This window comes from Tachysurus fulvidraco, chromosome 10 (genome assembly GCF_022655615.1).
Source record: "Tachysurus fulvidraco isolate hzauxx_2018 chromosome 10, HZAU_PFXX_2.0, whole genome shotgun sequence".
In the NCBI taxonomy this organism is placed as follows: domain Eukaryota; kingdom Metazoa; phylum Chordata; class Actinopteri; order Siluriformes; family Bagridae; genus Tachysurus; species Tachysurus fulvidraco.
In genome coordinates, this window is record NC_062527.1 from 7,780,215 (window position 1) to 7,792,585 (window position 12,371).

The 12,371-nt window shown below is 38.5% G+C and overlaps 1 protein-coding gene across 2 annotated transcripts; it reads right to left on the reverse strand.

Annotated features, from left to right (window-relative positions):
* Positions 1 to 15: 15 nt before the first annotated feature.
* Positions 16 to 10,046, reverse strand: pidd1 (p53-induced death domain protein 1). 2 transcript variants are annotated; one of them, XM_027173305.2, is made up of 17 exons: positions 9,763 to 10,046; positions 8,760 to 9,524; positions 8,046 to 8,459; positions 7,575 to 7,733; positions 7,400 to 7,451; positions 7,092 to 7,293; positions 6,751 to 6,900; positions 6,497 to 6,670; positions 5,726 to 5,873; positions 5,506 to 5,641; positions 4,806 to 4,956; positions 4,379 to 4,502; positions 3,486 to 3,601; positions 3,224 to 3,331; positions 2,842 to 3,035; positions 2,310 to 2,374; positions 1,389 to 1,524 (listed from the first exon to the last, which is right to left on the reverse strand). In XM_027173305.2, exons 2-16 carry the CDS (start codon positions 9,346 to 9,348, stop codon positions 2,344 to 2,346), a joined length of 2,748 nt encoding a protein of 915 aa, XP_027029106.2. In that variant the 5' UTR covers positions 9,349 to 9,524; positions 9,763 to 10,046; the 3' UTR covers positions 1,389 to 1,524; positions 2,310 to 2,343. The 2 variants fall into 2 exon arrangements, with proteins under 2 accessions (XP_047676037.1, XP_027029106.2); XM_047820081.1 differs by lacking the exon at positions 2,310 to 2,374 and having other exon boundaries at positions 16 to 1,524.
* Positions 10,047 to 12,371: the final 2,325 nt, after the last annotated feature.

Genomic DNA, 12,371 nt, shown 5'->3' on the forward strand with positions numbered 1-12,371 from the left:
CTGTTCAGTACACGATTTGGGAAAGACTTTTTCACAGTGTGTTTATTAATAAATAGACATATTCAAACCTACACAGAGACTGTTTCACATTACAACAATCACACTCATACACTAATGGTTAAATGTTTGTGGAGACATGACCATCACACTCCACATACGCTCACTGAAATTTACTGATTTTGACATCTTTTGCCGTTATAAAAGGCCTGTGAAGGCTTTGCCATAGTTTTTGAAATGTAGCTGTTTCTCATATTCATTCAGATACAGAATCATTAGTAAGATCAGACGCCAACGTCGCATGAGGAGACCTGGTGTGTAGTTGAAGTTCAAATTCATCCCAAAGTCTTTCATGCTTCAGGCACAGGGTCACTGTCACGCTGTAACAGATTTTGGGATCTATCGGCTGATTCTAGTAACAAAAAATTGCAGTACCGTAGCACGATGAACACTCTTTTGTTAGAATGGTGTTTTTGATTTTTTTGTGTTATATGTACAGGACCATGTATATGTATGCCCCGGGCGCCACAGCATAAATGGCTGCCCAGGTGTATGTTCACTGCTGTGTGTGTGTTCACTGCTGTGTGTGTGTTCACTGCTGTGTGTGTGTTCACTGCTGTGTGCGTGTTCACTGCTGTGTGTGTGTTCACTGCTGTGTGCGTGTTCACTGCTGTGTGCGTGTGTGCACTTTGGATGGGTTAAATGCAGAGAACAAATTCTGCGTATGGGTCACCATAAGCAAGTCAAATTCCTGTATGTACAAGATTATGGTTATTAAACAGATTCTAAACCAGATTATGGAAGACAAAATAAATATTTTTTTGATCAAGGCCCACACATGCATGTGATGGTCACATGTCCACAAGCCATTGGTCATATAGTGTAGCTTTGGCACGATTCAAATAAAAATCATGTACAGTCAGTTATCAGAAATGTTTGAAACACACTGGCGATATAAACATTTCAGTACACTTGTCTGGTTCCAGTTTCAGTTAGGAATTGATGAACACAAGGCTGTTGTATGCTTTAGGAGACAGGCAAAGGAGAAATAGTTTGTTCAGCAGGCATGTGTCAGAAGCTGATTCAGCCCATCAGCCACAAAAACACCTAACAGCTGGGAGACTACAGAGAAATATGTATGCGTGTCTTATATTACATTATTAGCTCTTTAAAATATTAAAAGCACAGTTTCTAAACAGCCAGCACCATTAATGTGATTTGTGCATTCTGAAACCTGGAAGAAGTCTCCATCCTCTCTCCTGTGTGTGTTTGTATGTATGCATGTGTCAGCTTAATTGAGACTGAGTAGAGTTTGTAGGAGTCTCTGACTCTAGGCCCACTCTCTCCAGGGACTCTGTGTACTTCCTTTTCCCCAGATTCACTATATCCTCCACTTCTTCAGCAAGGTCCCTCCTCCCGCTCTCAATTAGAGCGTTGATCAGCCGTGGAACCGCTCCAGTTCCAGCTTTCTCCTGCACTCTTGCCCAATGAAAAAGCATCTCTAACACCATGGCTCCTAGGTCATCTCTGAAAAACACACAAGATCAGTGTTTTCCCAGCTGTATTGTATGGGGCTGTATGTGCACAGCCAGTGTGGTGCATTTAAACATTCGTTAATTGCATGATTAATGAGCGCTAAATGCCAGATTAGACATGAGTATATAATTAATATATTGTGATTAACCCAAACCTAGGCAGGATGTAGGTGTTGAGTCTTGAAATAAATATTTGGCACTGTAGGTCAGTAACTCTGGCAGTGACATTAACAATAAGTTTATATGCATGCGCTCCATCTGATCAATTTTTGTTCTGTAGTTACAGTTAATACACAGGGACTTGCATGCTCCACATTATCTAAGAATACTAATAAAGGATTTGATAAATAACGGATTTTAACAAATCAGAACCAATAATTATTGATGTGGTGTGGGTTTGTGTTACAAGACAGTTATTAAACATGTATGGAAGGAGTCTGGAATTGTGAGTACTTTGTAACAGTCACAATGCTTATATACATTACTTTTATACAGCATAACAAATCTATCTATAAACAGGTAAAACATGATCCATGTAGCACATTAGTAAATTACACCTTTTAATTGTTAGTACATTTCCTTTGGTATACGGCTAGAAGCATACGAGAGAAACATAAGAGACAATGCTTTTAAACCGAGGGGAGGGGGGAAAAAACCACATTGGGGTTGTGGGATATGGTTCCATATCACTCCTGCTTGATGTGCATTATTTTTGTCCAATTTCCCTACACATTGTGCATCAACTGCACACTTCTACTTAAGTTCATAAAGCCCTACCTTCCTGCTATGAAGAAATCTGCTTCTAGAAAATCTACTGCCCTACTTTGGACACGAAGAAAATTCTGGAAAGTGAGAAAAAAAAAACAGCACTGATATTTTGTGTGTGTGTGTGCGCGTACAGTCCCCTGCAGTAATCCCAGATGGCCCACTGATGACTAACACGTGAAGAGATTAAAAAATAATCCTCATGCATATTAATGTACTTGGTTTTTGTGTTTTGTCATCTACTTTCAGCTAAGCCAAACATACAGTTATGAGTAATCAGGTATAACACATTCTGCATGTATCCATATAGAAATTTCTCTTACATATCAATATATTAATGTATACAGTAAATGTGTACATATTCCCTTTAACTTTTGAAGTTTAAATTCTAAATATTAAGTCTTTACTCAAAAATATATAAATATTTTGATCAACTTATATCTATACAGCATGAGCAGATATTAAAAAAGCCTATGAACAAGCAGCTACTGAAGCATGATTAACAAAGCTCTCGTGCCTCTTTGGCACTCCCTGAAATGCACACCTGTGTTTGAACTGGATGCGATCCAGCTCCTTATAACTGATGCCCAGGTTGATGCCAATGTTGCGCCAGTCCTTGCTGATGCGTAATGAGATGGTCAGCAAGTTGGTCTCTGTCAAATAACCGCTCTCAGGATCGCCAAGGTTCAGAGGAGGGTACTGCCGCTCTGCATACACGCTGCCCTTCTGGTCACCACTCTGCGTGAGACAATATGAGTATATGACTATAAAGGCAAAGCAGTGTGCCAACTGTAGTGAATTTGAGCAGAGCAAAGCCACTTGTGTTCCTTCCATTGGTGATGAAACTGTCCATATTTATCCTGACCCATTAGCACAAAATTATCATTTTTTAACCATCACACATGTATTCACTACGTGAACCGTACAGGAAGTCTAAGGGGGAGTGTAGCCAACCACTGGCTGTCATGGCCTTTCCTTTTCCGAGCCAATTCCTCTGGCAGGTCATTGGGGACTTCGCCTCTGTAAAACGATACCTGAGAAAATAAACACATACAATATAAAATGATTGTGCATTAGTTGAAAGACTTGGGGGTCTCATTCACATAAAGACAAACAAAACTTGATTTCTTAACTAAACATATTTATCTGGTCTAAAATCTCAGCCGTGTCCAGACCGTTCCTCCTCACCTGTCCTCGAACAGTTCCCTCTTGTTGGTGTGTTGGGGACACATGCACCTCTTTGATGTTCTTCAGGTGAGAATAGAAGGTGAAAGCCAGTCTGCCGTCTCTGCAGTCCGGTCGATCTGACAGAACATAATCACATCATTGTTGTATGACCAACACTAAATGACCAACACTAAAAGAAGCCAAGGATATAAAATCCAACAAAAGAAAAAAGTGATAAAAGAAACTAAAACAGTATAACAGATACAAGAGCAATTACAGAGTACTTTTTCAATCTATGAAAACAATCACAAATTATGTCAAATAAAAACTGTGCATAAACAAAAAAGTGTGCATAAATACTGAAGTTACACTAAATGACAAGCTCTTTGGAGACAACACTGTGGCTTGTTTGTAAGATGCAGATACTAAAAATACGTGCAGACCTATATATCAATTGCTGAATATAACAGGGCTTCATATGAGTTCAGTTAATAACAAAGTTCAAACCACCTATAAAACTGTCAATTGTTTCCAATTCATATGCTGATGAGTTCAACTCATTTGTTTTTTTATTGGGGGAAAAAGTTAAGCCTTTTGCTGTATTTTAAAGTGATAACACAGGTACACTGGTAAAATGAGAAGCTCTAATACAAAAGCAGGTTATTGATAGTAATAATAATGAAACCAATCTGCAACACCATCATTTGGTTTGTGTGTGTGCGTCTGTGTTTGTGTATGTATGGGTGTGTGTGTGTAATTTGATCTACATCGTTTAGAGCACAAGTGATTTATAAACTATTCATACACATGTTACCCAACCCAAGAATGATCCTAACCAATTACAAACCAATAGCAAACACAGGCAAATAAGAATACAGTCTGGTTTAATGTGTTTGTGTTGTGTGTATGCACACCAGAGGCGATGTCAATGCCTTTCTCAAAACCAGCAAAGAACTGCTCTCCTTCCAACAGGTTACACACATCTGAAGGCTGAGGGCCATCATACTGCTCTGTTAGAGAAGATAACCTACAGTCGACCTGCACATGTGCACACACAGACACGCACGCGCACACACACACACACCATGTGTCAGTCAGAAAAACAGAACTAAGGCTGTCACAATTTATATTTTCTTTATATCACAAGTTAAGTGCTATCATTCCTCCTGACTTACTGTACTCCCAAGCTGGCCAATCAGGAAATTATTCACATTACCATAGCAACCAGAGATTAAAAGAATTGTGAATTGTCACACTGATGGCTACAGACAATTGACCAAACAACATGCTATAGGTTTTGAGGTTTTATAGACTTATGAAGAACCTACAAAGAGCGCACACCTTATCTGAGGGCAGACACTGCACCAACACTTGTGCCAGGTCTGTTTTTCTCTGCAGCACCAGAAACTGAACGCTGAACTGCTTTAGTCTGTGGTACACTTTCCTCACCACACCACTAATGCAGCTGTGAGTAGTGTACCATAACCAGTACCTAAATAAAGAAACACAAACACAGATATTCATCAGTCTCCACAACCCATTAACTAAAGCCAGATTTTATGTCAATCATTCATACGTTTAAAGTCTGTGTGAAACAGTGTACAGTAACTAAGAGTTAAAGGGCAGTATGTCATTTTAGTGGATTTGTAGATCACTCTCGTTTTGGAAATAAAGAACTATGCTATTGAAATAAAGTAGTGTGCTAAAATACTTAGTGTTTTCCATTCTGTCCCGCCAGAACACTTTTATCTACTACTAATTCTAAAGAAAGGGGCCACGAGGCACTTTTCCCACAGTTTGACATGACGTCTTTACATCCTGTCTCTTCAGAATTAAAGTTTGGTGGGCAAGCACAAAAAAACAACATTGGAAAACAAACTGAAAGTCAAAATGTCAATTTTGTTAGTGAGCTAATAAAGAAATGTTGTTGATTTATGTCCAAAATATTTCATCACTGAAGTTCTAAACAAAGCTATAAGGCTATTACACTGCTTCGTTAGATAGTATAAACGTATGTACTGTACATGGTCTCATGACTCACCATGAGAAATGTGTGACAGAAAAGATGGCATAGAGATGTGTGATGTGTAGAGACACCTGAGCAGTGACATCTGTCCAGGTGTGAGCCACAGGGTCACCATGCAGAAGGTGCAGCCTAGACATATCCACTGTAAGAGCTAAAATACACACATACACAAACTTAATCCTTAATCAGGAGAACAAGGGAGAAGAGAAAAGAGACAGAGAGGTAGTCTAAGCACCAGTAAGTCCAGGTGGAAGAGGGATCTGCACTTTGACTGGCTGGAGGAAGTCCATACTGGGAGTTTGGGAGAGACAGAGGAGGTGACTAGAACTGGCATGTTGGTCTCCAGTCAGATCCTGTACCACAGACTGTGCCACCTGCAGCACCTGGGTATAGCAAAAATGTATCATTACAAACATATTGAGGCCTATCTAGAGATAGCTTTTAGACTATTAGTGACAATAAAATATTTATAATACAGACAGTGATTACATCTTTGTGAAATGGGTCACTTTATCTTGTAAAGAAGATATAACATCAATGTGCAGGACATATCTAATTCCATTCTAAACTTAGATGTTATTCACGTTATAAAATATCAGTGCAGCTATAAGACAACTGCCACACAGTATGTAAAAAGATGAATGCAAATACAAAGCCCTGTGGCCTGATTTGTGGTCTCACTCACTCAGTTACTGCACTATCATTGTGAGGTTCACAGAGATCCGGTGCCTTTCCTGGGAACAATGAGTATAAGACAAAAATATGCCCTGGATGGAAGGCCAGTCCATCAGAAATAGTCATTTAGTTGTGTGTGTCTTTTTTGTCTGTGTGTGTGTATATATACATATATACACATATATACACACACACATACATATACATATATATATATATATATATATATATATATATATATGTATATATACACACCTAGATATATTGAATTTTATAAATACTACCTAGATATCAGTTCCTATGTAGGGTTCTGTTTAACCAAGGCACACACCTGTAGTGTTACAGCACGTGCATGTGTTGTGCAGTTCTGAGGAAAAGTAAGTTTGATCCCAGGGTCACAGCGAGACACCAACAGTGCACCCTCTGGCAAAACCGAGCAAACGTCTCGGACAGGACGAGAGACAGCTACAAACCAGGAGAAGTGTGTCACAGTGCAGCATGCCAGCTGTACACACACACAAATCACAAATTATAAATCAGTGTGTTTTAAAGAGAAATAACAGGAGACTTGGTGATCTGTGTTACCCGAGCAGGTCGTCCCCGTGGCCTACAGCTGTGCCTGTGGCTTCCTCTTCTGGTCTCGGTAGGTAGTGTACTCCAGGAGTGACCATCATACCTGCGCACGATCACCTCTCCTCTTTGAGTCCTGTGGTAGGGAATACACACTTCTACAGGCTGGGGGGGGGAGAGAGAGAGAGAGAGAGAGAGAGAGAGAGAGAGAGAGAGAGAGAGAGAGAGAGAGAGAGAGAGAGAGAGAGAGAGAGAAGAAATTAAAAATAAGCCATTGATCACTTTTTATGAGTGAGCAGTATCTATTTAGTTGCACACTATTTCTCCAAAATAAAATAAACACCCTTTAATTTCACCTTGTCAAATGTAACACCATGCGGAAGCAGTTCCAAAGGACGACTTAACAGGAAATCATGCTCCTCAAGCCATATCCACTTACTGTCCGGTTTTCTTTCTTCCCATTTAAACTGTGTAAAGACTTTAACACAGCCCCGTGGAAACAAGAGCTCTCCTCCACCAGGGAGAAACACATGACATCCAGTAGGAGACACCGAAAACCTGTGAGCACAAAAAAGGACCGTCAAAGAGAGGTGCATACAATAGTCACATATAAATCACATCCATAATTAAAATAAGGCTTCACATGTTGTTGTGATGAAATTACTTGTGTTTGTTGAAGGCAAGGTGTAACTCTGGTATTGGAGAGTTAACTTCAGCTGTGACAAACACAAGATCATATATGTATTAATACATGTAGTAAAAATGTGATGTATTAAAGTGACATGTAGGATTTAATGGAACATGACACATAGTTATGATAGAGTCAAATGTTGCACAACCTGCTGGTGCAGGAGGGAGTGGTGGTGGGGTCGGGGGTCGGCCCAATGGATTATTTCGTACATCAAGTCTGGTTAGATGAGGGAGGGATTTCAACGATTCTGGGATGATCCTCAGCTCATTACTGTGGATTGCCAGCACCCTCAATGAGTGTAAAGAACCTAAGCAGAACAAAAACAGACATCGTCATTTGTTTTTCTTCTTTGACCGCTCCATAATGACCATCATAAACCTGTGTTAAAATAAAAGCAACAAGACTTATCATAATGCTTTGTGCATCCACTATGGTATATACAGTATGTATGTGTCCAGGACTGTACGTCAGATCCCTAAGTCTAATACTGTAATAAGTCACAACTCATACAGGCACATTTCAATACCATACAAGGATGCGGTTTAACTTTCTTGTCTCTGGATTATTTGTTAAATTGTGAATAGATCGTCTTATCTAAATTCCAATTCTATTCCCTCACCCAATGTTTCGGGCAGCTCTCGAAGCCTGTTGGATGAGAGCTCCAGCGTGAGTAGGTTTTCCAGCATGCCAAGCTCATCAGGCAGACTTGCCAGCTGGTTGTAGGACATGTCTAGTTCCTGTAACGCATACAAAAGTCCAAGCTGTGAAGGTAGAGTCTCTAGTTTATTTCCCAGCACGCTGAGACGGCGCAGGGACACCAGGCCACCCACTTCTGCAGGCAGACTGATCAGAAGGTTATGGCAGAGTAAGAGCTCAGAAAGGTTGCATAGAGAGAGCAAGCAGACTGGGAGAGAAGACAGGCGATTGAAAGAGAGATCCAGGTGGACAAGGAGTGAAAAACATGACAGAGAGGGAGGGAGAGAGGTCAACAGGCCAGGAAGGGGTTCACCTTGGGCATCATAGAAGCGGTGACCTAGGGGAGTAGGAACAAGATGGTATCTTTTTTAGTTATAGAGTACTTCAGTGAAATAAGTGCAATAAGTCTGCAATATAACACAGAACATTACATTTCAAAAACGAGATATTATTAGTACTTTTGAAATCATTTATAAGTAGTTGACTAGATGCTAGAATTTGTTTTGTTCCAAATTTTACATTTTTTAGTGTTAAATATGTATTTTCACATAAAAGCATTATCAAATTAATTAAAACCAGTTACCTAAAATGATATAGAACAGTCAAACTAAGAACATATCTCTGTGTGTGTGCCTACCTCGAATAGCTAATGAGCGCAGCTGGGTGAGATGAGGGAGAACACTGAGTGCATCTTCCATTGCTTCCTCATCCTCTGAGCCCAGTCGAACATACTGTACCAGCTTCATCCGCTCTGGAGCACTCTCCCACAGAGCGGACATCATTGTACCCCCACGTTGATACACGTCCAACACTAGTCTCCCGTCCACCAACACTGCATCCAAAATCATTGAGGGTGCAAGAGGGGGAGTGAGAGAGGGCTGTGAAGATGAAGAACAGAGAGATAAAGTAGAGAGGAGAGCAGAGGGAGAGGGGCATGAGGAAGAAGACGAGCTGCAAGAGAGAGCTGTAAAGGCATAGAAATCTTCTCCATTTCCATTTCCTTGAACAAACACTGATCCTTTCCGTGCTACTTCAGGTCCGTCTACACCCTGTGCAGATTTTCTCAGTCGCTGATCCAAATCTGACATTGTGCCAGGTTCTTCAAGATCCCTTTCCACAGACATCACTTCTTCCAGACCTGTAGCCTTTATATGATCTTGTCTTTCCTCGTCTTGTGCCTCGGCGTCTCCCGTGGACGTTCGCATCCACTCTTCCTCTCTCTCCATGCTTTTTAATTTTGTCTTTGTTTTGCAAAGAAAATGTGCAGGACTGAAAGCTTCAGATTGAGAGTGTCAAAATATAAATGTGACACCTCGTCTCTTTCTCCTGCACCATGACTGAGATTGAATCACATCACCAAACTGGCCCATGCTGCAACATCCTAGTCCAGGCAAGCCCATGCCTGTCAAGAGATGGAAGGTGTAAATTGAAAAAGCCAGATATAATAACAGATGTGTCACAACTGAGTACATGCTTGAAATGGAGCACAAAATTGAAAGCCAAGTCTTGCGTCCTTTTTTGGATATTTAGTATCATTTTACATTCAGTGTGGTGGAAAGGAAAAGGGTTAAGTTTAAGAGCTTAAGTTTATTTCTGAGTATAAAATAAAATAAACACTGGTGTTTTTGAGTATAACTTACTGGTTAGGTGAAGTCACTAATCACATGTATTGCTAGAAAAGTTTTAAGCTAGCAAACATTAGCCAGCTAGCTATATAAACAAACTGTCTAAACTCATAACGTCGCGGTGGAATTCAGGGCTAAGAACCAAAACGTCTGTCGTCAAATGTAAAACATCTTCTCAATGAAATGGTCTCGAAGAGATTCTGCCTAAATGTTTATATCTTAAGTAAAATACCACAATTCAAGCTACAGCTCCATGTCACAGCACTTTTCCCCCATTATTTCATATTTGCACGCGCGGAAGTTGAAGGGCGAGGAGGGACGCGAGCTCTTAAAGAGACAGTGTGTAATTGACACCCAATATTATTATTATTATTATTATTATTATTATTATTATTATTATTATTATTATTATTATTATTATTATTATTATGTCAAACAATATCTAAACCCTATTTCTCCAAGCTACATGCACCATTTTGGGCAAAATCTTATATCCTGACAGACAGAATCCTTCTATTCAACTGACTCTAAAAGTATTGGCACCCTGTCAATCCTTAGCTTAGCCCCCTAAAACTAGGACTCACCAGAATTATTATTATTATTATTATTATTATTATTATTATTATTATTATTATTATTATTATTATTATTATTATATCACTAACTCTTCCAATGAATGAAGAAAAGATACTGTTTTTAAGATAAGCACTAACAGACAGACAGGTTTCTTGTACTGATTAGTCATGTACTTTATTTGTGTTATAAAATATTTGTATAGAAATATCAGCTACAAAAGTATTGGCACCATATCTATCCGCTAAATTATTCAATCTGGTTAGTTAAAAGATAATTAATAAGTCTCAGTCTCAGGGGGATATATAAAATATTTGAACCACAAAATGGTAACCACTAAATGTGTACTTGTATATATGATAAATCAAAATGAATCATTGTTCCCAGAGCCACAGTAATTCTTTATTAAATTGACCCACATGACCATACATAGGCAGGTGTAGCTTGCAGTACCATGAGGAAGTTGGAACAAGTTGTCTACTTAATGAGATGGCCATTGTACACAAATAACAAACGTATTGTATTGTATTGTAAGGAACAGGATGGGGAATTTATTCATTTATAAAGTATTTTCTTGAAAGAATAAAGTTTATTTGCCTCAACCCCCTGCTCTCCAGAGTATTCTTTGCAGCTTTGGTTAATCTTTGTTGATTTTTTGCTATAACATTCTTTATCAATCAAATTGGAATAAAAAAAGAAGCACCACAGTTGAACAGATATTCGTCCTCAATGAAGATATTTGAGTTTTTGTTGTCTAATGTGGTTGCTCAAATGACGATTGAAGACCTACTTATTCATGAAACACTTCAACTAGCAATTCATTTCTTGTTTGTTGCATAAAATTAAAAAAAAAATATATATATATATACTTGAACAATGTTTTAGGTATTTTAAGTATGTTACCTAGTGAACCAGAGTTATTGTATCCAATCTAGAGACTTAAGCACTTCGCTCTGGATAAGGGCATCTGCCAAATACTGTAAATGTAAATGCTTAGAGGTGAAGGCATTGGACTACTGATTGGAAGGTTGTGATCTCTAATCCCAGGACCAAAAAGCTGCTACTACTGGGCCCTTTGAGCAATTTTAAGTTATCTGCTCGGATATTCTTTGCAATACAATTTAGGATGCTATAAACATATTTGAACAGCATGAGTCACTAGCATGTAGAGCTAATCAGAACTTTCAATAATGAACCCCTTTTCCATCCAATTGAGTTAAAAGCATTGCTTCAGAAAGCTTAATTTCATCATTACAAATAAAATGTTTAAGGTTTAGCTAAATGTGGTACTTTTACTTGAACATGCATATAAATTGTTCATTTACTGGATGTCTTTGCTTATTGGTTTATTATTATATTAGCAGCGTTATATGTTTATATAGTAGCTTTTTTTCCCCCATCCCCATTTGTATGTGGGAGACAGAAAGAGGGACCATTATACATTTATAAAAGCTACTAATGTTTGTGTTGGATACAGTATATGTGCTAAAACATTTCCTTCTGGTTTGAATAACTTTTGGGACATTTAATGATATTTTGTAGCATTTAAGATCCCATGCACAAACTTTATGCTCTGTATGCTACTAGCTCTGCTCTCTAGTATGTAATAAGAGGTAGAGCTTATAATGAATATTAAATGAAAATGTCATATGTGATATAAGTAGCAAATTCATTTCACAATTGCATTCAGTATTTAAGATAAATATATTGTTCTGATTCAGTAATGTAGACTGATTCAGTTTTTACCTATAAACCAATACTAATAGTATGTAGAACCTTATGAGCTTTATCAAGTGACAAATGATTGAGGCCTAGTGTTTAACACATGCATCATAACACTTCCTACTGAAATCATAACCCTAAACTGTAACTCAACCGTAGCTATACCATTATCATAAATTTTAGAATTAAAATCTAAACCTAAGCTTAAAAACTGCTATCATAAACCTAATCCTAGGCTAAATGTGACTCAGGGCCATAATTTGATTTTAACCCATTCTGAGGCACAAATTTAAACAGCTATAATACAATTGGCATGTGCATGTTTTTTT

Excerpts from the sequence above, each read along its gene's own strand:
- pidd1 (XM_047820081.1), bottom strand. The coding sequence starts at position 9,348 with ATGGAGAGAGAGGAAGAGTGGATGCGAACGTCCACGGGAGACGCCGAG. Across the intron at positions 7,452-7,574 it reads ACTCCCTCCTGCACCAGCAG|CTGAAGTTAACTCTCCAATA; the intron begins GTTGTGCAACAT and ends TGTTTGTCACAG. Across the intron at positions 1,525-2,841 it reads CGCATCCAGTTCAAACACAG|AGATGACCTAGGAGCCATGG; the intron begins GTGTGCATTTCA and ends TGTGTTTTTCAG.